The sequence below is a fragment of the Onychostruthus taczanowskii genome, unplaced genomic scaffold, assembly GCF_017590055.1.
Source record: "Onychostruthus taczanowskii isolate IOZ18803 unplaced genomic scaffold, ASM1759005v1 scaffold386, whole genome shotgun sequence".
Lineage (NCBI taxonomy): Eukaryota > Metazoa > Chordata > Aves > Passeriformes > Passeridae > Onychostruthus > Onychostruthus taczanowskii.
The window spans coordinates 6,595-32,890 of NW_024501304.1; the positions used below are offsets into that span (position 1 = coordinate 6,595).

The window sequence follows — 26,296 nt, forward strand, 5'->3', positions numbered from 1 at the left end:
ACAGCTGCGGGGGGACGTCAAGGATCTTGGGGACCAGCTGGCAGTGGTGGCACTTCACCTCTTCACCCCCCACGGCCTCATCACTGTGCAGAGGAACAGGAAGGTCTGGGTGAGTCATCACCACCCTGGTTGGTGCCCAAAAATGTCGTCACCACTGCGTGTTGTCACCCTAAACGTCCTTCTGACCTTCATTTTAATTAAAAAAGAACCCTGTATTTTTTCCCTAATTTCATTCCCAGTAAGAGTCCACATGGGTTGTCTCATCCCACCAGCATCACAGGATGTTCTTAATTTTGCCCCAAATTGCTCTGTTCTGCTCCCAGTGAAGCACCTGTGTGGGCCATGGTCACTAAGAGACATCCGTAAATTGACGCACCCCAAAATTTTTACCAAAATTGCTCCTTATTCTCCCAGTTTCATGTCAGAGAAGCACCTGCATGGGTTGTCCCTCATCCTACCCCCACCGTGCCTTGATGCATCCCATCATTTTTCCACAAACTCCCTCTTTTCCAACCAGATTCCTCCAACTACCCTTCAGCCCTGCATCGCCCCAAATCCCCTTTTTCCCCCTAATTCGGTGTTTTCCAGCTCACAGAGTTCTTGGGACCGCTGGCCATCACGGAGACGCACACGACGCTCCGGATCACCCTGGGATTTCTGGTGGAACCGAGGGCCGCGGGGGCGGCAGTGGAGGTGCCCAGGCCACGCTCGGTGGCCTCTGTGGCAGCTGCAATGCTGCCACCAGCAACGACCTGCAAGGGCCTGACGGTGATGAGCCGTGTGTGAGCACTGGCCACGGCCTGGCGTGTGCCCAGCGTCACCTGGGTGGGTGACACCAGGGGGACACTGGGGGAGGGGGGACTGGGGGCATTTGGATGTCTTGGGGGTGGCACTAGGGGGAACAGTGCCAAAGAAGGGTTGAAAAATAGCCAAAAAAAGAGGGAAAGGATCCCCAAAAAGGGGAAAGAAGGCCCAAAAGATGGAAAAGAGACCAAAAAGGGGAAAAGGAGTTTCCCAAAAGGGAGAAAAGAGCCCTGAAAAGATGGGAAAGGAGACCAAAAAGAGGGGGAAGAGACAAAACTGGGGAAAGGACCCCAGAATTCAGGAAAAGAGACCAAAAAAGGGAGCGAGAGCATGGGGGCAGGAAATAATAAAAAAAGATGGTAAAATAGACCTGTAAATGAGGAACGGAGCCAACAGAGGAAAAGAACTGAAAAAGTGGAAAGAGCTCAAAAAAGGAGAAAAGAGGGGGGAAAAAGGGTGGAAAGAACTCCCCAAATGAGAATAAAAACTCAAATGGATGGGAAAAGACACCACAAATGGGAAAAGGACCCAAAAATGGGGGAAAGGAATATTAAAAAGTGAGCAAGTGTGCAAAAAATAGGGGGAAGGGACAAAAAAAGAGGGACATCAGAAACGGGGGAAAGAACCCCACACAAAGAGGGGAAGAGGAGTGGGAGAGAAGCACAAGAAAAGTGGGAAAAAGAGTAGAAAGCAAGGGAAAAGTGAATAAACAAGGGGGAAAGAGCCTTGAGAAAGATCTCAAATTGGGGAAAGAGACCAACAACAGAGTGGAAAGAGTTAAAAAATAGGCGTAAGTCTATTTATTTTTTTCTCAAGTCCAGAAAAGGGGGGAAAAGACCCTAAGTTGGGGAAACTGCCAGGAAGTCCCCCTCGATTTTGCCTTTCTTCCCACCCAGTGATGTGGAAAATTGACATTTCACCTGGGTGGCCGCGCCCTATCACTGACGTCATCCTCAAACATCCTCAGATCCGGAAAACCCGGATTTTTACAAGTCCCAAAACTCTGCTTTCGCCCCCAAAATGAAACCTGACAGAAAGCGCCGTTTGCCGGTGATCTGGGATAAAATCCTGAGAATTCTGGGAAAGCAGGAGTTTGGGGATATGCTGGGGGCAGTGGGGAGGCGGGGAGGCGGGGAGGGCTGTTCCAGGGCCGTCCTGCCGCGGGCGGTTCCGTGTCCCCCCTTCCCCCGTCGGTCAATATTTCCCAAGGCCCGAGTCCCACGGGCAGGGAAGGGCGGGGGGGCACCCGGATGTCTGGTGCCGGGGAGGAGAGGGGAGGGGAGGGGGTTCCCGGACATCCGAGTCCAGCAGGGGAGGTGTGTGCCACGGCACACCTGGAGGTGACCCCTCACCAGTATCCCCAGTTCCTCCCAGCACGTGCCAGTACCCAGCCCCCAGTCCGCCCCAGTGTGCCTCCTGGTACCCCCAGTCTCTCCCAGTACAACCACCCCTTACCCCCCCAGTCTCTTCCAGCCCCACTCACCTGGCCCCAGTGTACCCCCACTGTCCCCAGTCCCTCCCAGTGCATTCCAGTCCTCTGCCACTATTCCCCATGGTGTTCCCAAATCCCTCCCAGTTTGTCCCAGTCCCCCCAGTCCCTCCTCCTGCATCCCAGTGTCACTCAGTGTCCCCCCAGTGCCCGTTTAAGCCTTGCAGTGTCCCCCAGTATGTCCCAGCATCCCCCAGTGCCTCCCAGTGCATCTCAGTCCCTCCCAGTTTCCCTCCCCAGTGCCCCTCCAACATTCTCAGTGTCTTCCAGAATGTTCCAGTGACCCCCAGTGCCTCCCAATGCATCCTTGTTACACTCAGTGCCCCCCCCCGTGACCCCCCCAGCCTTCCCAGTGTCCCCCAGCATATCCCAGCCTCCACCTCAGTGTCCCTCCCCAGTCCGTCCCAGTCCATTCCAGTCCCCCCCAGTTGCAGTCTGGGCAGAGAAGGAACTGCCTGAGGCCCTGGGAGGTGCCACCTGGGGGTGTCCTATGTCATCCCCCACCCCCAGCCTGTCCCCTCCCTGGGCATAAAGTGGCTCCAGTCACAGCACTGGGACAGACTGGGACCATGGGAGTGCAGTGAGTGGGGACACTGGTGGGCATGGGGGACGTGGGGACATAGGGAACATGGGTGCATATGTGAGACATGGTGGACACAGGGGAATACGGGAGACCAGTGAGGACATGTGAGACATGGGGCACATGGGGGGACAGGGGAATATGGAGGGGGGACATGGAGGGGGGACATGAGGAACATGGGAAGGACAAGGGGCATCGGGGGGGTCATTGGGGACACTGAGGATATTGGGGGAGACATGGAGGGTCATGGGGGGATATGGGGACACTGGGGACATGGGGAAGATGGAGAGGTCAGAGGGGACGTGGGGGATGATGGGGGATTCCCTCACACTCCCCCAGGCCTGGACACATGAAGGTCTCCCCCGTCGTCATCCTTCTCCTCCTCAGCCACGCAGAGGACTGGGGACCCCTGAGGACACTGGGTACCCCTGTGGGATCCCTGGGTGAGTTTGGGGTCCCAGGCTTATACTGGGGAGGTGCCAGCCCCATACTGGAAGGTTCTGGAGTGATACTGGGAGTCCTAGGCCCACAGTGGGAAGTCCCAGTCCAACAGGGATCTAGGAGGTCTCAGACCTATACTGGAAGGTCCCAGCTCCATACTGGGACATCTCAGTCCCCTACCAGCAGGCCCCATGCCCACTTGGGGGGTTCTGGGGTGACACTGGGGGTCCCTGACCTATATGGGGAGTTTAGGCCCATATTGGAAGGTCCCAACTCCACACTGGGAGGTCCCAGGTACCACTGTGTGTGTTCCCCAGGTGGCATCCTGTGTGTCCCAGGTGTGTGACAGGTGTATGTCCCCAGGTAGGGTCCTGTACCCCTTCGGACCAGGGGTGGGGGATGAGGCCACCCACCATGAGGACGACGGGACGAGCCCTGAGATCTTCCTCCAGGAAAACTTCTCCTTCTTTGGGCGTGCCCACCGCTCACTCTATGTTGGTCATGTGACTGGGGGGACATGGGGGAGGTGGCATTTGGTGGGTAACACAGGTGGAGGGTGACACCAAGGGAAGGGTGACAAGTTGGATGCAGCCACAAGAGTTGATATCATCTCTTCCTCCTCCTCCTCCTTGACTATGTTGGTGAGTGGGGACCCCTGGGGACATCAGGGATACTCATGGGGGTCCCTGAAGACACTGGGGACACCTGTGGTGCCCTCAGGTGGTTTTGGGGTTCCAGGCCCATACTGGTAGATTCTAGGGTGACAGTGGGGCTCCCAGGCTCATACTGGGAGGCTCTGTGGTGACTGACTGGAGGTTGGGGGTCTTCACAGTTGAGATCACCATAGTTGGGGATCACCACAGTTGAGATCTCCATGACTGGAGACACTGTACCTGGGACTATCGTGGAGGATCCCTGTGGTTGATGCCACCCAGGTGTGTCCCATGGGTGACCTCTGCCTGCAGGTGAACAACAATGGCGTGGTGTCCTTCGGGACAATGGTCCCGGAGTTCACCCCCCAGCCCTTCCCGCTGCCAGGCCATCGCCCCTTTGTGGCGCCGTACTGGGCTGATGTGGACACCCGTGTGGGAGGAGATGTCTTTTACCGGCAGAGCCGGGACCCCCAGCTGCTGGCGCGCCTGGCCCAGGACCTGGCACCTGCTGTGCCACCCGGGGACCCGCCTCCACAGCCTACCTGGGCATTCGTGGCCACCTGGGACCGTGTGGCCTATTTTGGGACTGCCTCAGACAAGGTGGGATATGGGCAAGGTGGGGAGGGGCTCAAATATCTTGACCTTCAACCATGATGTCCCTAACCACGGTGGCACCAATGGTTTGGGGACACAGGGATGGAAACATAGCTGGGGGTCACGGTGACATGGTGACAATGTCCCCCTGCAGGTGAACACCTTCCAGGCTGTGCTGGCCTCAGATGGTGTCACGTGCTTTGTCCTGCTCAACTACGGAGACTTGCAGTGGACAACTGGCATTGCTAACCAGGGGGATCCCCACACTGGCCTGGGGGGCATCCCTGCACAGGTGGAGACACAGAGACGGACAGGAGATACTGGGCATGGGGACATCCCTGTGCAGATGAGGACAGTCCAAGGGATGGGGGACACTTGGCTAGGAGGGATTCTGGGCTTGACGGGGGTAAAGCATTTTGGGATGGAATGAAGGAGATTTGGGTGGAATTAAAGGGATTAGGGGTGAAATTTGGGGGACTTTAAGTAGGATTTAAGGGAATTTGGGGTAGAATTAAGAAAATTTGTAGTGAAATCAGGGAGACCTGGTCTGAAAACAGAGGTATTTTAGGTGGAATGAAGTGCATTTGGGGTGAAATGTGGCTCATTTTTGGTAAAATTCAGTGGGAATTTGGGCAAAATTTACCCCCCACCTTCTCCCATCCCCCTGTTCCCCTCCCTTCATGTCCTCCCCTGTTCCCTCATCTTCCTTCCTGCAGGCTGGGTTCAACAGTGGAGACGATGTCCACTACTACAATGTGCCAGGGTCACGCACGCCCGCAGTGCAGAGCCTCAGCCACCGCAGCAACCTGGGGGTCCCGGGGCGCTGGGCTTTCCGTGTTGACCACTTCGAGGCCACTGAGGGACCCCCTGAGACTCCTGGCACCCTGTCAAAGACCCCTGAGGCCCCCTGGAGTCCGTTGCCACCCCACAAGACCCTCTCAGTATCCCCCAATCCCCCCAGGACCACAGAGGAGCAGGTGTATGTCTGCGGGTCATGAGCAGGTGACACCTGGGACATTTGGGGAAGGGGGGGGTGCCTAACAGCCCTCACCCCACCCTCACAGAAGGATGTGCCCCCACAGAGGCTGCATTATGATGGAAACAGTAATAAACCCGCTGAGCAACACCTGTGTCAGGTGTGTGTACACAGATGCATGTGGGCAGAAACACAGATGTCGTGTGAAATGTGTATGCATCCCCACCTGTTCCCATGAAGGTGGCGGAATCAGCTGAGGAGGGAAATTGTCAGTGAGAGGCGACAACATCTGAGTTGTGCATGGGTGTGACAGACACACACCTGAGTCACAAAGAGGTGTGGGATAGATACAGCTGGATAACATCTGATGCAAAATGCACTACACCTGGACAGCACCCAGCTCATACACTCCTACATGGTGTTACACCTGGACAACACCCGAGTTCCACATAGGTGTGGATCCACCTGGATAACACCTGCTGCAATACAGCACTCCACCTGGACAACACCTGGGTTGCACAGAAGTGTACCATGACCTGGACACCACCAGCCCAGCCAAGGGCCCCAACACTGAAACCAAGGGCAGAATAAAGGAAAGGGTTTGTGTTATAGTTAGGGTTAGAGGTTACAGTTAGGGGCTAGTGCTTAGAGTTAGGGCTCTGGTTTGGTTAGGAGTAGGCCTAGGACTTACAGGGTCAGAGGTTTGGGATGCTTTTATTAAATAGATGTAAGCTTTAATTTAATATTGGAGTGCCCTAGTTTTTCATTGTTAGTATCTGTAGTTATCCTTTTGGGGGCAGGATGTCATGGATACTAATGCAGTGCTAGATTTTTAGTGAGAAATATTTTTCAGTCCAGGGTGTAGGGATGGTGCAGAGATTGAATCACAATCTAAAGTGATTCAATATTAAGCCCTATTTTGCTTTACACCAGCTCCGTCCTTTCTTACAGATCTTTGGTGAAGACCAAGGGGTCAGGGTTTTCTTTCTAAATTAGTTACACTTTCAAAGATCTGTTTATTAACTGACACCAAGATCACTTAGGAGCAGCTTATCGTTGGTATGGGGAGGAGGCCGGAAGAGAAGGGGGTGATGGAGATGTCTCAAACACCAAGACCCATCCAAGGACTGACTGTTGGTGAAGAACCAAGAACATGATGTGACCGTGAAAGGGGCCATGCGGGGCTAGGGCACCACTTTTCTGGCACTAACATCCTTTTTCTAGTCCCTGGAGACACAACAAACTAAAGACAGCATCAACACAGGAAAGGGCAGGATCGGTAGACCACAGATTGATCTAGTGGTGGGGGAGAAGTGACCACTCTAGACCCCACTTCAAGAAAGATCTGAAAGAATAGACTGAACATGAGAATTAATGTCCAGAGACAGTCACACCTATCTGTCTGTAAAATGATACCAACACCAAGCCCAGGCACTGCCTCCAGGACTGTATTATCCTATCGCCTCCCTCCCTCCCTCCCTCCCTCCCTCCCTCCCCTGGCAGCTCTAGACAGAGTTCTGTATCTGAAACTTGTCTGTGACCTTATGGCTCAGAAGGTGGCCAGGGTGACCTTCACTGAGATGTCTGCAGAGGAATCCTCATGGATCGGTCTCTTTTCAATCCCTGTCGGAGGCATCCGGGCCTCATAGAGGAAGCCCTGGTGCCTGCCTCGGGGCAGCTGCGGTGGGAGCTGCAGGTTGTATGGGGGTGGGGAATTGCCGGAGCCCCCGGCAAGGGGCCAGGAATGGACACTGATCCTTTGCTGACCATGGGCTCGGGGCTCTGCGGCGCCGGGCGGGGGGAGCCCGGTCACCCTGGGACTGTCCGGGAGCCGGGAACAGTGAGAGACCCCGGGCTAAACATTAGCACCGGGCCCGAGGGAGCCTCCCTGTCCCAAATCCCTATCTGCGGCACCGGGGCAGCTCCCGGGATCTTTAGGGCAGGGAGCAGCCGGAGGTGGGTGTTCAAAGTCCCTCCATTGGGGCAGCACTTTGTCCCGATCCAGACCATTCCCTCAGGGTTAGAGTCCCTCGGGGGCCCTTAAGGAGGGCCGGAAGGGGCGCTTGAGGTTTTTCAACCTGAGCAAGGCGGTTTCAAGCCCCTCTCGGTGCTTGGAGCGCTGGCACAGCTCCAGCATGGGAAGGGCGGCCCTAGGCGAGCTGTGGGAGCCGGGAGCGGCTGCCCGAGGCCGCAGCGGTGCCACAGAAGCCGCAGGGCCGCTGTGCAGGAGGAGCGGCCGCGCCGCCCTGGAGCGGAGCTGGGAACAGCTGCGGTCTCGGGGCGCTGCTGAGAGAGCGCGGCGATTCCCGGGGCCGCGGCAGCGCCTGACGGGCGCCTTCCCGGAGCCTTCCTGGGGAGTGCGTGCTGTATGAAAGCGCAGTTGTCTTGGGGGCCGGGAGCGGCTGCGAGGGCTGTGCTCGGCCCCCGGCGCAGGCGGGTCCGTGTGGCCGGGCCGGCACCGTCTCCGCGGCGGGCTCCGAGGGGAGCTACCCGGCGCGGTTATGGCCATGAGGAGCCTGGCGGGACTTGGAGGGCTTGGCTGAACTGGGCTCAGGGGAAAGAGGCTGATGGAAAATTGTTGAAGCATTTTCAAACACCCAGTGGGAAACTATTTTAAAACCATGTGCTGTATGGTGCGTTACAGACAGTGTTTCCTTCAAAATACTGTAATTAACAGTTGATTTTTGTAAAAAGCTTCTGTTGCTGTGCAGGTTCCAAGCAGCCTCCGGTGCTCAGCTGGGAAGTGTCTCTGGGGCACAAACCTGCGGAGGGAGCTGGGCCCTCAGGACTGCTGGCACTGCTCACCGAGCCTCCTTGCAAAGGGGATCTAGGGTGATCCACAGTCAGAGGCACCTCAGGTTCACACCTTTGTGTGCACTTTGCAACTTTTTGTTATGGAAAAAAAATGACCTTTCTGGAACCCAGATTTCACTGTAACTGTTGGAAGGGTTTAACTATTGCAGCATTCTAAGGCAGTTTGTTTAATATGAAGAGTATTTGTTTTAAAGCCTCCTGGTTCTCCAGCCTGGGTGTTGTGACTTTGTGAAAAACATATTCACTCTCCTGTGAAAATTTAAAAAGTTTAATAAAGGACAAGAGGAGACAAGGACCATAGAGCAAAGGTTATTACAGCCAGGTGCATCTTAGCACTCAGGCAAGACCATACTGTGAGAAACAACAGTTCACTTAAAAAATTTAAAGGCTTTATTAAACCTTAACAAAAATACAACAAAAGGACTAAATAAGGAAATGCAGACCTGAGAACTGCCCTCATGGATGCCCAGCACATAGCTGGCTCCTCTTCAAGATGGATGCTTCACCTTTTATATCTCTAGCCCCTCCTAGGGCCTTGTCAGTCAACTCCTTCCTTGCTGTCCAGTGGTAGAAGTCACTTTCTCACATTCTGATTAGTGGTCAGGTGCTGCCACAGTAACAAGCCAGCCTTCCCAAATCTGCGCGTTAGCAAAACTATCGCATGATAAAACATACTAGGGAGAGGACCTTGCAGTAACATAACTATACATTTATAAAACTTCTTTTGCTGTTTACACCTTAATTGTGAGAGCCAGCCATTTATGCATCTATAACAACACTGTCACCTTTGGGGCTACCCCTTAAATACCTTTTCCATTACATCAGCTATTTGCATATTCATAGACATGTATGCATATTCATAAACTAATTTACATATCTCAGGGACTGTTTTACATGGGCTCTTCTTGGGTCCACCTTTTTAGAGCATGTGTGTTTCTTGGCTGTGGTTTTGTGACCTTCTGTTTATCACTTCCATCTTGTGGTTGGGTTCATACTGTCTTCAGATGGTGAGTGCTGATAATTGGCATATCTGTAGAGGTGTCCTCATCCTATGTTCATTGGATGTTATCTCATCCAAGTAGGCATTTTAACACAAACATAGCTATTTCACTACTATGTCTAAGCTTAATTAACAACAGAAATAAAAACTATATAACAAAGTTACTTTAACAACACACATATAAAATCCATTTTAATATTTGCGAAAAACCAATATTAAAATATGTGTCAATAACGATGCTCCATGGAGAGCGTCTTTGTGTGTTAGTGTGAGTCTGCCCATCACAGACGGATCATTGCCACTGGGTGTCATAAAACCAACTCCATGGGAAAACAGTGCCATCTTCAAAGAGCAATAATTCTTCCTTTTTCTTCCCTACATGTTTAAGGAGCTCAGGTTCTTGCAAAAGAACTTACTCTGTGAACAAAAAACAAAGGGCCATCCAGCTTCTGCCAGTTTTTTCTTAGTTTTCCAAGCACTTTTCTGACAGCCTGGGAAAATGGTCTCTGGCAGGTGAAAATCCGTGGGATTGAGACTCTATACCTTGAGGCCTTGGATTTTTCATTCAGTCTTTGACCTTGAGCTGGATTTTTCCTTTCTTCATCTCTTTTTGTTTTAAAATTGCCCTTGTATCAGAAAATGCCATGATCCAAATGCAGTTTCTGTAAGGGTGAGTGTGATTCTAAGACATAGGTTAGGAATTAGAGGGGTATTGATTAGAAATAGATATTTAGATGAAATATTGTTTAATATTTGTTGCATTTTACTGTGCTAACTTCCTGTAAAGGGAAAACAGGGTGTACGTGGGGGACAGGGCATACGTGCGAGTGTAACATGAAAGAATGCAAGGACGTGTCATAAGGGAAGGATGATGTTCATCAAAACAGGACAAAGTTACAAGACTACCAAGACAACAAGGCTCCTCTGGACGCCCAAACCAGATCAAACCAATCTCATGTGACCAAAGGATCAGTAATCATGTGCAAGAAGACGGGATGAGAAGGTCAGCTGTGATGGAACCTACTTACTTCATCCCCCTGCGAACCCCAAGGACCCCCAAGACGACCACCAGAGACAAGTATGCAGGTGCAAGGGGCTGTTAACACATGAAGCAGAGAAGGTAGAGCCAGGAAATGAATATGCATAAATGTATGGCAAACTTAATGTATATGTAACATTTTAGAGGATAAAAAAGAATGCTGAGAGCGAGTAGATGTGCGTGCCTTTGCGGAAGTATCTGGCATGCAACCGGCCAAAAAATACATACCTACTTTATAACTCACTTTGTCTTTGAGTTTTAGAGTCTTTCCATGTATCATTTTGGCATCTCTGGTGGGATGTTCTCTGGCAGCCATAGGACAGACTGAGCAGTGGACTTCCTAAGGTGCACCCCTGGGATTTTCCCTTGGAAAGGATTCCGCTTCTCGGATCGCTCACAGTGGGGACAGACAACCTCCTGGGCAGCGGAGAAATGGTATGTATTTCTTTTACAAAGGGAGGGGCTCCTGTAGGGACACTGATAAGCTGCTCAGAGATGTCTGAGCACACAGAAAGGGTCCTGGTGGGTTTGGGCTTGCAAGCAACAGTTGGTCGGATGTGTAGCCAGTGGGAGAAGGGATTCACTGACCGGTGGAGCGGCTGCTAGCAGTTCTAGGGGTGGACCGAGAGAATTCCTGTTTGATTGCTGCTATTTTGGTTTTGTGTGTGAGTTTTAAAAAGTTCGGACACGTGTATGGCTGTGTGCGTGCCTGAGCCACACCATGGTGCAAAGTGAAGCTGTGGTGTGTTTTTTAGGTAAAACTGCCATCTTGTGTCAAAATTCATAATTGCAGCAAACTACTGTGTGCACCGGCAAAGGGGTGGGGGTTGTTGTGTTTTACCTTGCATAGTCTCTTTTACTGTGTGCTGTCTTTAGGGCTTGTTTGGTGTTGTTTGCCGGGAGTATTTTTTCTTTAAGGATTTTGCGCTTCACTTTGGTGAAGTGCTGTCTATAAGGTTTGTTTACTTGCTTGTTTGCTTTGTTTGTTTGTTTGCTTACTGTGAGTATTGTTTTTAGGGTTTGCTGTGAGGTGTGTTTTAAGGAGAGAGTGAATGCATAAGAGAGGGTTGTGGAATCATGGTTGTCCCAGCCGTGGCGAGATGGTGGAAGGAGTCCCTCTCTTCCAGTAGCTTAGACTCAATTCCTGGGAATTCATAACTCTGAAGAGTAATTGGGTAATAGCGTGTTTATTTAGAGGAACTATATAGAACCTCTGCAGAGAAATTAGTTGCACTAGACTGAAGACAGCCAGCACCAAAGGATTTGAATATCCAGATGAACAGGAGAGGTGGAATCATCTGTTTCTGCAGGCAAGAGCAACATCTTGGGTGGGTGTTGGTTGAGTGCGTGCAGGTCCTGCAGAGTGTTGGCACTGTTCCTCTGGTAGAAGACACATTGCACGTTGTCCCCAGCATTGGCTGCAGGGTCAGGGAGACTCTGAACAAGAAATTTTAGAGTATTTCTGTGGAAGATTGCATTTAGTCCCAGGGATTTAGAGTATAAGGGAAGAAGATTGGGAAAAATAGTGCAAAAGTGCGAGAAGAGATTTGGGTGGAGGTGAAACACGACAAGAAGGAAAAAATAATGGGATCAGGAGAGAGTAAAGAAATCCCTAGGGCAAGGCCTCTGGGCTTTTAGCCCACTGGAAGGAAATTGCAGGTCTGGGAAACATAGAATCCAAACGCATGCTTGTGAAGTACTGCACACAATGGTGGCCTTTTTATACAGACTGGAAAATGGAGCAAAATGGGCACAGACTGGGACCTTAGAATATAAGACCTTGCTGCAGTTCATGCTTTTCCTCAGGCGTGAAGGGAAATGGAGTGAGGTTTCATATGCAGATATGTTCTTTTCCCTCCGAAATCATCCTGAGTGGCAGAGGGATTGTGAGATTAGCCCCCTCTGATACCCTGATATTACCCCTTGAAAAGGAAAACAAAGCTAATAGAGGGAAACCTAAGCAATGCTGCAGTACGTGCTCAATCAATCAGCACTGCACACATCATGACAAGGTTTATCAATCAGACACACAAAAGCAAGAGTCACTGGACCTATTTGGGCCATCTCCTGAGGAGCAAGGGGGACTAAGGAAAGGAGCAGATTCAGCTCCCTTGGAAGGCAGACAAGCTGAGCCATCTGCTCCTCCACTTACTTCTGAATTACAAAAATTGTCATATCCCCCGTTGCCTGATAGTGATAGTGACAATGAAGAACTTTTCATATGTGGTCCCGTATCATCCCAGACTAGAAAACAAACAAAATAATACAAGCCCCTTTATGAGAGGCAGTAGGATCTGGGAACCAAAGGATATTAGTTAAAATTCCTTTTTCTACAGTTGACTTTGAAGGCTGGGAAAGAATTGCCAAGAACTATAGAAGTGATCCAATAAGAACAGCCAAAATGTTAAGATATATGATTAAGCAACATAAACCAGACTGGTCCACTCTACAGTTATTGTAGGTGTTAATGGAGACAGAAAACCAGTTAGTTCTGAAAACAGTGGGGGACTTAGCAGAGAACTCTTGTAGAACAACACAATAGGATATTAAGGATGTTTTCCCTCTCCAGGATGCAAATTGGAATCCAAATGACTCTGGGCAACTGGTAAAAATGCTGCTCAGAATGCTTTATTCCAAACACCTGATGGTATCACCCCACAACAAAGTTTTGCAGACATGCATCAGAGTATTGATGAGACATTTATTAAATTCATAGACAGACTAAAAGACACTATTGATAAGCAGGTCGATTGGCCAAGGGCTAGAGAAGAGCTGCTCAGTAAACTAGCAGTGTCCAACTCAAATGGAATGCAAGAAAATTTTGAAACCATTCCCTCCAGACCCTGAAATCACCATTCAGCAAATGGTGGAAGCCTGTACCCATCTCACAACTACAGAACATATAGTTGCCCTGGCAGCCAGCAAAGGAGTAGCTGAACCTTTGTGGCACAAAATCAACAAAATGTTAGATGCTGTAAGTGTCATGAACTAGGCCACCTCAAGGTAGAACATGATAAAGACTTTTTACAGAAACACCCCTCCACTGGTTGTCCGTCCACTGCATGCCTAGACTGTCAAGAACATTTTAAACACTGTCCCCAGTTTCAATACCACCAGCAGGTTCAGCATCATCTGTCCTACCAGAAACACCAGGGAAACTTCCACCAGAGCGCAGGGCATCTCTGCACGACAACATCAAATGCCAAGCCATTCTGTCCCTCTTTCCCCACCATCCTGGAAAGTCAAGGCTTTCCAAAAGACTGTCTGTGACAGTGAGAAAGAGCTCAGACTCTCTGAGATGTACCAAGATGTTCAGGCAGGGACACTGTGCACACTGGTGAGCACCCTTTCCATCCGGTTTGATGATGAGGTGATCTACCAAATTCCAGCTGCTAAATTTGGACCTTCTCATGGACCAAGGGACATCTTAATCACAGGGGACTCTGTTAACGGACTGACAATTTGCAAGTACTTCTGGAACTTCAAACTGTGGGATCAAGGGATGAAATTACTGTGACTGTCTCATGTATAGATCCACCTTGTTTTTTTTTTCTAAGGGCACACCCATTGCCCAAGCTTTCCTCATACCCACCTGGACTGACATTTTGCGGTAAACCCTATGGTATTTTGGGCAGAGATTGTGGGCCAAGACAGGCCTTTTACAGAATGTGGCTTGTTTAACAAAGGGGACAAAGTTTATCTTCCAGGAGTAGCAGATACTGGAACAGACGTGACCATCATTGCCACAGGTCTGGGACCTAGTACCAGCCAGTGGAGTAATCTCTGGGATTGGAGGAGCTGCCACCTCTATGCAGAGCAAATGGAAAATCCTTATTGAAGGACCTGAGGGTCAGATAGCTACAGTAAGACTTTTCATGGTAAGGGCACCTGTCATCTTATGGGGTAGAGACCTATTGTCTCAACGAAGAACAAAGCTAGAAATCCCCTCACCATCCCGGAATTTCTAGCTGGGGCCACTGTGGAGCGCCCTACCACACCACTCACATGGAAAACTGATGAAACAGTGTGGGTTGATCAGTGGCCCCTTTCAGAAGTAAAGTTAAAGGCACTTGAATCCCTACAGGAGCAATTGTCCAAGGGCCACATAGTACCATTCACTAGGCCTTGGAACACCCCTGTCTTTGTCATTGGTAAACCAGGCAAAGACAAGGGGAGGCTCCTGCAAGACCTCAGGAAGGTCAATGAGGTCACTGAAGACATAGGCTCTCTGCAGCCCAGCCTACCCTCACCCTCAGTGCTTCCAAGAGATTGGAAACTGGCAGTCATTGATATCAGAGATTGCTTTTTTAACATCCCTCTCCATCCCAGAGATGTCCCAAGATTTGCGTTTTCTGTGCTATCAATTAATAGACAAGCCCCTCTAAAAAGGTATCAATGGGAAGTTCTTCCTCAAGGGATGAAAAATCCCCCAGCTATCTGCCAAATGTTTGTTGCCTGCATTCTCTCACCCATTCAAGAATAATTCCCTGATGCCACAATTTTTCACTCTATGAATGATATTTTAATATGCATTGAGAATGACTATTATTTGGAGATTGTTCTAAAAAAGACTACTCAAGCCATTGAAGGAGCAGGATTTGAAATTGCTACAGAGAAGATTCAGTGCCCCTGCCCGTGGACCTACCTTGGACTCTAAATCGGTGAAAGGACCACCGTACCCCAGCAGCTCACCATCAAGGACAACCCAGGTACCTTGAGAGACCTTCATCAGCTATGTGGGAGCATAAACTGGGTTCACCCACTGCTAGGGATCACAACCGAGGACCTTGCACCCCTTTTCAACCTCCTGAGAGGCTGCAATGACCCAAACAATCACACCAGAAGCCCAGGTAGTGATCCAAAAGGTATCAGAGGCACTTTCCACAAGACAAGCCCACCATGCTGATCCTACTCTGCCTTTCCAATTTGTCATCTTGGGTAAGTCACCCAAGTTTCATGGGCTCATTTTCCAGTGGGACCCCACTCTGAAGGATCAGCTTTTAATCATAGAGTGTCTGTTCCGATCACCCCAACCACATAAGAACATCACTACATCCCAAGAGCTGTTGGCTCAGCTCATTATAAAAGCCAGATCACACCTCAAAACCCTGGCGGGGTGTGAGTTCACATGCACTTACCTTCCATTGACATCAGGTGATCTGGAAGCTTTGTTCCAGACCACTGAACGCCTCCAGTTTGCTCTTGACAGCTACCAAGGTCAAATCTCTGTCCACCTACAGAAACATAAACTGTTTAATGAGTGTTTTAATTTGGTCCCAAAATCATTAGAGTCAAACTCCTTTAAAGGCACTGTTTTTACTGATGGCTCTGGAAAATCCCACAAGTTATGACTTGGAAAAATCTGAGGGACAAAATCTCACTCTGGAGTGGGAGTCTGATCTTCAAATTGTTCAGGGATCCCCACAAATTGCAGAATTAGCAGCCGTTCTCAGAGCCTTTGAGAAGTTCAAACAACCCTTGAATCTGGTTACTGATTTGGCCTGTGTTGCTGGGATAGTTGAAAGAACAGAACATTCTTTGTTAAAGGAAGTGCCAAATCCAGATCTGTACAGCTTGCTTTCGAAGTTAATATACCTCCTCTCCCACCGAGAGCAACCATATCACATTAGGCATGTGAGGTCCCACACTGACCTCCCAGGATCAGTTACAGAGGCCAACCGGAGAGCAAATAATTTAGCCATGGCAGTGCAGACCACCCTACCACACATTTTTAATCAGGCTAAATTGAGCCATCAGTTTTTTCACCCAAATGCACCAGCCCCTGTCCGTATGTTTAAAATCACAAGGGAACAGGCAAGAGCAATTGTGGGCTCTTACCCCAGTTACCAGGAGTTTGTTTTGCCCTCCATGAGGGCTGAGGTTAACCCCCAGAGGTACCCAAAGCTACCACTTAAATCACAGGGAAGGGTGGGTGTAGAATACTAAAACCTGTCAAGTTTTTATAGGTGTTGGTACATAATAGGAATTTGTCTCTAAATTCATTTGGAAAGAAGCCCTCTGTTGTGGTGTGTTTTTTGTTTTATTAGTAGGTTTATTTGATTTGTAATTTTGTAGTTCTTATGCTGTTTCCTTTTTGTTTCTGCCCTTTTCCCAGAACTTTTGTCACTTTTTCTGTTATTAGATCCCAGTTCCTTTTTGAACCTGCCTTCTTTTGAGAAACTTCCCTGTCAGTTTTGTATTTCTCCAAACTTTATTAGTTCACTGAGATTGTTCTCCTTCCTTGGGATTCTTTATTGGTTTATACATTGTATTCCCTGCCTTGTTTTTACGGCCAATTCTCCCGATTTGTTAAAGATTGTATCCTCCCCTTGGGATCAGCCCCCATATATGAGCTCCCATCTGCCCCCTGTTCGGGGTCCTGGGATGAGGAAGAGGGGAAGATTTACCATCAAATAAAGTTACCCTGGGACTGGTGTGCTGCTCTGTTGCTCTGTTTTTTATGCTGCGCCGGCACTGGTAACTGGGATTCAACAGCACTCAAGGGGGGATCTTCCGCCGCCCCCTCCTGTCATCAGCTAGCCGGGAGGAGCGGCAACCCTCTATCCACTCATTTGTACACAGGAATGTAGGAAACTCTGACTAGAGATGGGTAGTAGTTTTGAAAATAATGCCATAACATTTTTATCTAGGAATGAACCAAGCAAGTGCCCTGAAACCATAAGAACAGCTGCAGGGGCTGAAGGGACTAGAAAGGGCTCTCTGGCACCTTTTGCCTCCATTCTCTGCCAGTCCCCAAATTGTGTTGCAGTCCCGGAAGAGATATTTGTCATCCAGACTGCCAAAATGAAGATCTGTAAAGTCCTAGCTCTGCCTTGTGTTTAATGTGTTTTTACTTCATATTTATGTCATGACAGGAAGCAAGGAAAGAAGAAATGTGACTGGTTCCCACTATTGCTGTGTGAAGGCTTTTTTTTAAAGGCTGGTGTACTTATATTCTCTTTTTCCACTCCAAGGTTGACTTTTCCCCTCCTTTTTTTTAATGTCTGCTGCATTGTGTATCCCAAGGAGGGCTGGGTTCCTCAGCGGGGGTCTCAGGAGTTGGTGCTGATTGTTTTTCTGAAGGTCTATCAAAGTGTGCTACCAAAATGACTGTTTTTGCCACTGGAAAGCTTTCCCTCAATGACCATCAATGCATGTACGTGCTTTAATCATGTAACCAGACTAAGAAAAGCCAACACCTGTAGTAGATTTCTGTTTGGTCTGTGTCTGTGAGAAGCAGGCTGTGTGCTGGAAAGGGAGGGGTGCTGTTGGAGAGTGGCAGCAGTGCCCGGTGTGAGCTGTGAGGATGATGAAGGCTCAGACCAGCCCCAGGTGTAAGCTGTGAGGATGATGAGGGGGGCAGCTCCTGTGGGGGGCTGTTTAGGGGGTTTGCCTCAGCTCCCTTTTGTATGGAGCTGGTGAAAGAGAGGGGTTTATGAGGGGCTCCCAGGGCTCTCTCATGGGTGGATGGTGGCAGCTTCTCACAGGGTCTGGGGAGAAAACCTGGATACACCCTTGGATACATGGAGCATTTCTTAAAGGAGATGCTGAGGGACAAAGCTTTGTGCCAGGAAGCAGCAGCTGAACAGGTAAGCCTGTGTGGATTTGTAACAGGGACTTTTCTTCTTTCCCTTTTCAATTTTATCTTGCTAATCCCTCCCTGGTGCCCCTAGGAAAAAAAAAAAAAAAGAAAAAAAAAAAAAAAGGGGAGCTATGAGGACAAATGAAATTAAAAAAGAGGGAAGTAACTCCTCTTCCATTATTGTCTGTGTTTGAACTGGGGGGGAGGATTCCCCTTCACCTGTGGTTTTACAGGTATTGACTGAAGGAAAACCTGCCTTTTCCAGGATGTTAGGGATATCACAAGGGTATCAGGGAATCCCTGTGTTCTATATTAAATGGAAAGGGAAAAATATTGTTGTTGTATTATGGGTTTGATTTGAGGGTAGCCCCCCCATTTTCATCATCCTAAGGTTTAAATTGAGGGGGCAGCCCTGTTGTCCCTCCTTTTAAAGGGCTTGAATTGAGGTAAAAATCCCCCTTTTTCCTTTGAGGAAAATCCCTTTTCCTGCTATTATTGGGGATAAAATCGAAGGGGAGAACACATCATTTATTTGCCCTTGTGTTGGTTAAAGTGAGGTGAGCACCCCCTGTTGTGTCAGTTTCGGGGGCTCAGTTGAAGGAATCTCCAGCTCTCGCAGTGTTTGAGGGGTTGAAATCGGGCTGTGCCACTGCATTTGAGGGCGCTTCTTCTGGCCCGGCTCCAAACGCTCTCGCGCGGAGCCCTCCTGGCATCGCCTGGGGAGTTGCTGAGGTGGAAGGGGAATTTGGTGTGGCTGGGCTGCTGCGGGACTGCCAGAGCTGCTCCAGTGCGAGCCGTGCGGTGCCGAGGGCAGTTGTGCCGGGCCGGCGGGCGGGAGAGGCGGCACGGGCGCTGCGCTGGCCCCGGCCCCGCCGGGCGCGGGGAGCGGGCGGGGATCTCCCGGCGCGGCGCCGCCCCTGCGTGCCGGAGGAGCCGCTTTCCTGCGCGGAGCCGCGCTCCGTCCGGTGCTGGGAGCGCGGGTTTTAATTTTTGAAAGTTTTTTTATGTAGGTGGTTTTTGGGAATTTATTATATAATTTTATTTTCTTTGTAGTTGGTGTATGATTAGGGATATGGTGTACTTGAATGTTATGGTTCTTGGTTCAGGTGTTGATGATAAGGGGTTTTTTTGAGTTTTTTTTTTTATTTTTTTGGGTGGGGTTTTATGTTTTTAAAGGATATATTTTTTACGGTTTACAATGGTTTTTATGGGTCATAGCATGAAGTAGAGGGTACGTTTTTAATTCTGTTGTTGTGGCTTTTATTAGCATGAGGATGTAGTGTTTGTTTCAGTGGGTTTGAGGTAGTGTCCTGGTGAGGACATTTAATTGGTGAGGTTTTAAAAATATTTGTAATTGCATTATTGTTTATTATATTATCAGGGTTTATTTGTTTTGTTTGATTGTAGTGTATATTTTATAGTTACAGTTAATTAGGGACTTATTGTTTACGGTTACAATTATCTTGGCTTTGTGTTTATTTCTAGGTGGTATTTTTGTTTTGATAGATTGAAGAATTTTGGATTTATTGACTTAGGAATAACTTTTTGCTGTTAATTCAAGTTTATTTGTTGGGGAGTTTTTGGTAGTTTGATGGATTTGGTTTTGTTTCTTATTAGTTTTATTTTTTTGGGGACATGGGTATTTATATGGTGGAATTTTTTAGGCAGTTATTTTATTTGGGTAGGGTTTTTTTAGTGGTTTAGATTTTTGTATATTGTTAATCTGTTTGGGTTTTTAAGTTATAGAGTATTGGTTACTCTGAGTTAGTGTAAAGGTAGAGATTTGGTTATTTTTTTTAAGTATTATTCAGGGTCTATATGGTTTGGAGTTTGGTAAGTTGGTTTGATTTCTTTTTTTTAGTGGTTTTTGGCATTTACTGTGGGGGTTTCTATAGGGTTGTTTTAAAATTTTGTTTATTTTTGTGATGTGGTAAGAATTGTTAGTGAAAAGAGTGTAGTGTGGGGTTTTTTTGCTGGTGGTTTTATGGTGGAGTTTTTTAGTTTGTGTTATTTGGTTTTGGTTTTTTTTTTTTTTTGTTAGATATTAAAGCTTTTATTTTGGAGTTAATTTGTAATTATTTTCAAGGTTTTTAGGGCAATTTAGATTTTTGATATGGGTGTGATAAATGATGAGAGTAATTTATTTGTTTTATGTGGAATTGATGGCAGGGTAGAGAACATTTTTGTGTAGAATATGTATTTTAATCACAGTAGTTGGGATGGTAGGAGGAGTTGTATTTTAGTGTTTGTTTTTGAGGTGGTTTGGAGTTGCTGGGGTTTTTTGTTGGCTGGTGGAGCTATTCTGACTTTTTTATTATATTGGTGGGGATTTGATGCTGTTTCTTTTATTTTCAGGAATGGGATCTTTTCAGTAGGCTTTTTGATTTTGCTTTTTTGATGGTAAAGTTGTTTTTTAGGAGAATTTGGATGAGTTTTTAAAATATTTTTGTTATACTTTTTATCTAATGTTGGTGGTTTATCATAGGTCTTTCAGAGGTTTTTTTAGTTTAATTTAGATGACTTTATGGTAGATGGTAGGAGCGTTTTTATTTTTGGGGTAGTTGGTTATAGGGGTATTTTATGTTTTTTAAGTGAAGGCAAATGGAGGTTTGTATTCAGTTGTTAGAGGAATGGAGAAACGTGTTGATAATCTTAATAATGACATGTTATTTTGTTGTTTTGGATTTTAGCTTGTATTGGAATTTTAATAAGTTTGTTACAGTGGTGTTTAATGGTGGAGTTATTTAAGGTATGACAGTTTAAAGTTAATTTTTATTTGTTTTAGATTTATGTATAGTTTAAATGGTGTTGGTGAAGGGTGAGTAGGTTTTGTTGATGACTTTTTGGTGTTTTAGTTTATGAAGTATTTTTTGGAAGGGAGTTACAGTATTTTGAGTTGTTTGGTGTTGCTGGTGGTGTATTGTTGAGGTGGTAATGGGTATTTGTGGGGTTGTTTTTAAAGAAGTTTTATTATAGATGGTCCTAGATACTTGAAGTCAAGTGTTTAATTGTTTTATGTTTTTTGGCTTTATAGTAGTTTTTTTGAGTTTGTTTTGATTTTGAAATCTTTGTTTTGGAGGAAGTTCATGTATAGACTGTATAATTATTTTGGGTCAAAATAGAATTTTAAAATTTTATTTTTAGTGAGGTTTTTTTAGGTTTATTACAGTTAAATTTTGTGATATTTGTATTAGGTTAGTAATAGAAATAGGTTTTGTTTTACAGGTTGTGATGAGGGTAGAGTATACTGTGTACACTAAAGTTTTATATTTTTGTGGTTCTGATGTGTTAGGTTAATGAATTTATATAGTTTACAAGACATGGTATTTTTTAGTTTTAATTGCTTAGAGGCAGGGGTTTTTTAACTTTAAGGTTTTTTTTGGCATAGACCTCAAAATGGCCGACACTGGGGTGCCAACCTAAAAATTTGCAAATTTTGCTGGATTTCTCCAAAACTAAAACTGTTGGAAACTAGGACTGTGCACACTATTAGAGCCCCAAATGCCACCTCTGAGCTGCTACCCAGAGGCTAGGAAAATGACTTCTTTTTCCCCTGGAAAATGGCCCCTGTTTCCCGCCACTTGCACAGGCTGACAGTGGGGTGGCAACCGAAAAATTTGCAAACCTTGCTGGATTTCTTCAAAACTAAAGGTGACAGACTCGAGGACCTTGTACACTCTTAGATCCGCAAACACCACCTCAGAGCTGATACCCAGACCCTGGGGAAATGACTTTTTTTTCCATGGAAAATCATCTCTGTTCACAGCCAGTTGGGCTGACCAACACTTGGGTGCCAACATAAAAATTTGCAAACTTTGCTGGATTTCTCCAAGGCTAAAACTGCCTGCAACTGGGACCCTGCAAGTCCTTAGAGCCCTAAATGCCACCTCTGAGCTGATACTGAGAGCCTGGGAAAGCAACTTCTCTTTCCATGGAAAGTGGCCTCTGTTTGTGGCCGCTTGCACAGGCCAACAGTTTGGTGCCAACCTAAAATTTTGCAAACTTTGCTGGACTTCTGCAAAACTAAAGCTGCCAGAAATGAGGACCTTGTGCACTATTAGAGCCCCAAATGCCACCTCTGAGCTGATACCCAGACTTTGGAGAAATGACTCATTTTTCCCCTGGAAGATGGCCTCCATTTGCGGCCACTCGCAATTGTCGACAGTGGGGTGCCAACCCAAAAATTTGCAATCATTGCTGATTTTTCCAAAACTGAAGCTGCCTTATTGTAGGACTCTTTACTCCCTTGCATCCAAAACGCCACCTTAGGGCTTATACCCAGAGTCTGGGGAAATGATTTTTTTCCCATATTAAATGGCCTCCTTTTCTGACCACTTGCAGTGGATGACAGTGGAGTACCAAGGTAGAAATTTGCAAACTTTGCTGGATTTCTTCAAAACTAAAGCTGCCAGCACTTAGGACTCTGCACTGTGTTAGAGACTCAAACACCACCTCTGAGGTGACACCCAGCCCCTGGGGAAATGACTTATTTTTCCCATGGAAAATGGCCTTCATTTAAGACAACTGAGAATGGCCGACAGTGGAGTGCCAATCTAAATATTTGCAAATTTTCCTGGATTTTTCAAAATCTAAAGCTGCCAGTAACTAGGCCCACACATTGCCTTTCAGCCTCAACCGCTACCTCTGAGCTGTTACCCAGAGGCTGGAGAAATGACTTCTTTTTCCAGTGGAAAATGGACCCGGTTTCCTGCCAGTTGCAGAGGCTGAGAGTGGGTTGCAAACCTAAAAACTTGCAAACTTTAATGGATTTCTCCATACATAATTCGGACAGCAACTATGCCAAAGAGTTTTGTTCAGCTGCAAAGGCTAGCTATCTCTCATCTGATACCCAGAGCCTGGTGAAATGATTTCTATTTCCCATGGAAAATGCCCTCAATCTGCAGAACATTACAATGGCAGACGGTGGGGTACCAAGATAAACAAAATTCAAATTTTCTGGATTTCTCCAAAACTAAAGCTGCCAGAAACCAGGACTCTGTAAGTCAGTAGAGCCCTAAATGCTACATTTAATCTGATACCCAGACCCTGGGGAAATGACTTCTTTTTCCCTTGGAAAATGGCCTCTGTTTGCAGCCCCTTGCCTTGGCTGACTGTGGTGTGCCAAGCTAGGAATTTCCAAATTTTACTGGATTTCTCCAAAACTAAAGCTGATAGAAATTAGGCCCAAGCATTCCTATTCAGCCCCAAATGGTATCTCTGAGCTAATACCGAGACTTTGGGGAAATGACTTCTTTTTGCCATGGAAAATGGCCTCCGTTTATGACCACTCACAGAGGCCGACAGTGGATGGCCACCCAAGCTAGAAATTTCCAAATTTTGCTGGATTTCTCCAAAAATAAAGTGATAGATATTAGGACTGTGCTTGCTATTAGATCCCCAAATGCCACCAGTGAGCTGACACTCAGAGACTGGGGAACTGACTTCTTTTTGCCGTGGAAAATGGCCTTCGTTTGTAATCACTTGCACAGGCTGATATTGTGGTGCCAATCTAAAAATTTGTAAATGTTGCTGAATTTCTCCCAAACTAAAGCAGACAGAAACTAAGACTGTGCACAGTATTAGAGCCTGAAACACCACCTCTCAGCTGATTCAGTGATCAAGGGGAAATGACTTCATTTTCCCATAGAAAATGGCCTCTGTTTATGGCCACTCACACTGGCTGGCAATCGGGACCCAAGCTAAAAATTTGTAGACTGTGCTGGATTTTTCAGAATATAATGCTGCTAGCAAGTAAGGCCAAGAATTTCATTCAGCCCAAATTCTACCTCTTAACTGATAACCAGACCTTGGGGAAATTACTTCTTTTTGCTATAGAAAATAGCCTCACTTTTCTGCCACCTGCACAGGCTGACACAGGGGTGCCAACCAAAAAATTTGCAAATTTTGCTGGATTTCTCCAAAACTAAAGGTGACAGCAACTACGACCTGGCATTCCCTTACATTCCGTAACACCACCTCTGAGCTGATACCCAGTGCCTGGTGAAATGATTTCTCTTCTCTTTTGCAAACTTTGCTGAATTACTCAGAAACTGAAGCTAACAGAAACTAGGACCTTTCACACTATTAGAACCACAAATGCCACGTCTGACACCCTGAGCCTGGGATAATGATTTCTTTTTCCCATGGAAATGACTGTGGTTTGCATACACTCACACAGGCCAAAGTGGGGTGTCAAGCTAAAAATTTGTAAACTTTACTGGTGTCCTGGTATATGGAAATTTGGGAGAAAACCTCCAAAGGGGGCCCCTCCAGAAAGCAAACCCACACGGCCCGTGCCCCAACCAGTTTGGGAATGATTCCTCAGAGAGAAGTGGAAAGAACCTGTTTATTTAACAGGCAAAACCCCACCCCAGCGCACAAAATGAACAATACCAGATGACAACACTCTTTCACTGCTCTGAAAATAGATGAAAAATTCAGAAAGTCTCTCCTGGGAGTGGTTGCTCTGCTGTTGGTCCCTCCGGTGCTGGGGATAGATGCTGCAGGCCACAAGGTACAAACTCTTGGTGTTTCCCAGGTCCCAGTCCAGAGCAAGCTTGAGTGGTTCCAAGAAAAGGAAAGAAAAACAGTCCAGGGAAAATTTGAACTGCCTAGTTAAACTAACTAACAAGCAGAAACAAAGAGCAAGAGCAAAGAAAAAGCAAGAGCAAAAAGCAAAAGCTGCCTTATGTACTGCCCCTGTCTCTGTGTCCTGCCGACCACTGGGGGAGTGAGCAGACTGATAACTGCTAACAAAGAAAAACAAAGCTTCACTCTTCAGAGCCAGTCTTGAAGGTACAGAACATTATATCCAGCATAAACAGAATAGACTACTGGGAATACAAGCGTCATAACATCACCCTAGGACAGCTGGATTTCCCCAAAACTAAAGCTGCCAGCAAGTAAGACCCTACACTCCCTTACATCCTGAAATGCCACATATAAGCCTTTACTCAGAACCTGGGGAAATGACTTATTTTTCCCTTGGAAAATGGCCTTCATTTGTGGCCACTCACACAGCCTGATATTGGGATGCCAACCTAAATATTTGTAAACTTTGCTGGATTTCTCCCAGAATAAAGGGGAATGAAACTAGGATCATGCACACTATTAGAGCCCCAAACACCACTTCTGAGCTGATTCACAGAGGTTGGGGGAATGACTTTTTGTTCCGTGGAAAATGGCCTCCGCTTATGGCCACTCGCATTGGCTGACAGTGGGGTGCCAACCTAAAAATTTGCAAACTTTGCAGGATTTCTCCAAAAATAAAGCTGCCAGCAACTAGGCCCAAGCATTCCCGTTCAGCCCCAAATGCTACCTCTGAGGAGATAATAATTTCCCCAGGCTCTGGTTCTCTTTCCAATGGAAAATGTCCTCCGTTTGCTGCCAATAAAACAGGCACACACTGGGGGGCCAAACAAAAAATTTGCAAACTTTGCTGGATTTCTCCAAAACTAAAACTGAAAGGAAGGAGGACCATAGACACTATTAGTGTCCCAAACACCACCACTGAGCTGACACCCAGAGCCCAAGGAAGTGATTTATTTTTCCCATAGAAAATGGCCGCCATTCCTCTCACTCACACAAGCTGATGGTGGGGTGCCAACCTAAAAATTTTGAAGCTTTGTTTGATTTGTTTTAAACTAAAGCTACAAGAAACTAGGACCAAGCATGCCATTTCAGACCCAAACGCCACTTCTGAGCTGGTACCCATACCCCTGGGAATTGACTTATTGGCTGCTGGCAGCTTTAGTTTTGGCAAAATCCAGCAAAGTTTGCAAATCACCAGCTTGGCAGGCAACGCTCTGCAAGTTGTAGTAGTCACAAACAGAGGCCTTTTTCCATGGGAAAAAGAAGTAAATTCCTCTGACTCTGGGTATCAGGACAGAGGTGGACTTTGAGGATCTGAGGACATGGGGGGCCAGAGTTGGTGGCAATTTTAGTTTTGAAGAAATCCAGCAAAATTCGGAAATGTACAACTTGACAAGCCATGGTCGGCCAGGTTGAGTAGCCGCAAACAGAGGCCATTTTCCATGGGACAGAAAAGCCATTTCCCCAGGGCTTCTGTATCCAAGGAAAGGTGGGGTTTGGGGCTCTGAGGACTTGCAGGGGCCTAGAGTGTGAACACTTTAGTTTTGTAGAAATCCAGCAACATATGCAAATTTCTAGCATGGGTGTCCTGGGTGGGCGAGTGGAATGGCCAGAAACAGAGGTTATTTCCAGGGGAAAAAGAAGTCATTGTCTCCAGGAATGGGTACCAGATGCAAGGTAGCGTTTGGGACTCAGAAAACATGCAAGGACCTAGATCCTGACCACTTCAGTTT

The 26,296-nt window shown here is 47.2% G+C and overlaps 1 protein-coding gene and 1 long non-coding RNA gene across 3 annotated transcripts; both read left to right on the forward strand.

Moving 5' to 3' along the window:
* The first annotated feature begins 2,721 nt into the window (after window positions 1–2,721).
* On the forward strand, window positions 2,722–5,687 carry LOC121339966 (sushi, nidogen and EGF-like domain-containing protein 1). Its single transcript, XM_041412247.1, has 6 exons — window positions 2,722–2,873; window positions 3,213–3,316; window positions 3,678–3,808; window positions 4,280–4,567; window positions 4,716–4,853; window positions 5,278–5,687. Exons 1-6 carry the CDS (start codon window positions 2,863–2,865, stop codon window positions 5,557–5,559), a joined length of 954 nt encoding a protein of 317 aa, XP_041268181.1. The 5' UTR covers window positions 2,722–2,862; the 3' UTR covers window positions 5,560–5,687.
* A 1,360-nt stretch (window positions 5,688–7,047) lies between these two features.
* Window positions 7,048–16,887, forward strand: LOC121339967. 2 transcript variants are annotated; one of them, XR_005953239.1, is made up of 3 exons: window positions 7,048–7,233; window positions 8,232–10,825; window positions 12,960–16,887. It is a non-coding gene; the product is annotated as an uncharacterized LOC121339967 (long non-coding RNA). The 2 variants fall into 2 exon arrangements; XR_005953240.1 differs by having other exon boundaries at window positions 13,508–16,887.
* The last annotated feature ends 9,409 nt before the right edge of the window (window positions 16,888–26,296 follow it).

Coding starts and splice junctions, on each gene's coding strand:
- LOC121339966 (XM_041412247.1), top strand. Junction 3,317..3,677: donor TACCCCTGTGGGATCCCTGG/GTGAGTTTGGGG, acceptor GTATGTCCCCAG/GTAGGGTCCTGTACCCCTTC. Junction 4,568..4,715: donor TTGGGACTGCCTCAGACAAG/GTGGGATATGGG, acceptor GTCCCCCTGCAG/GTGAACACCTTCCAGGCTGT.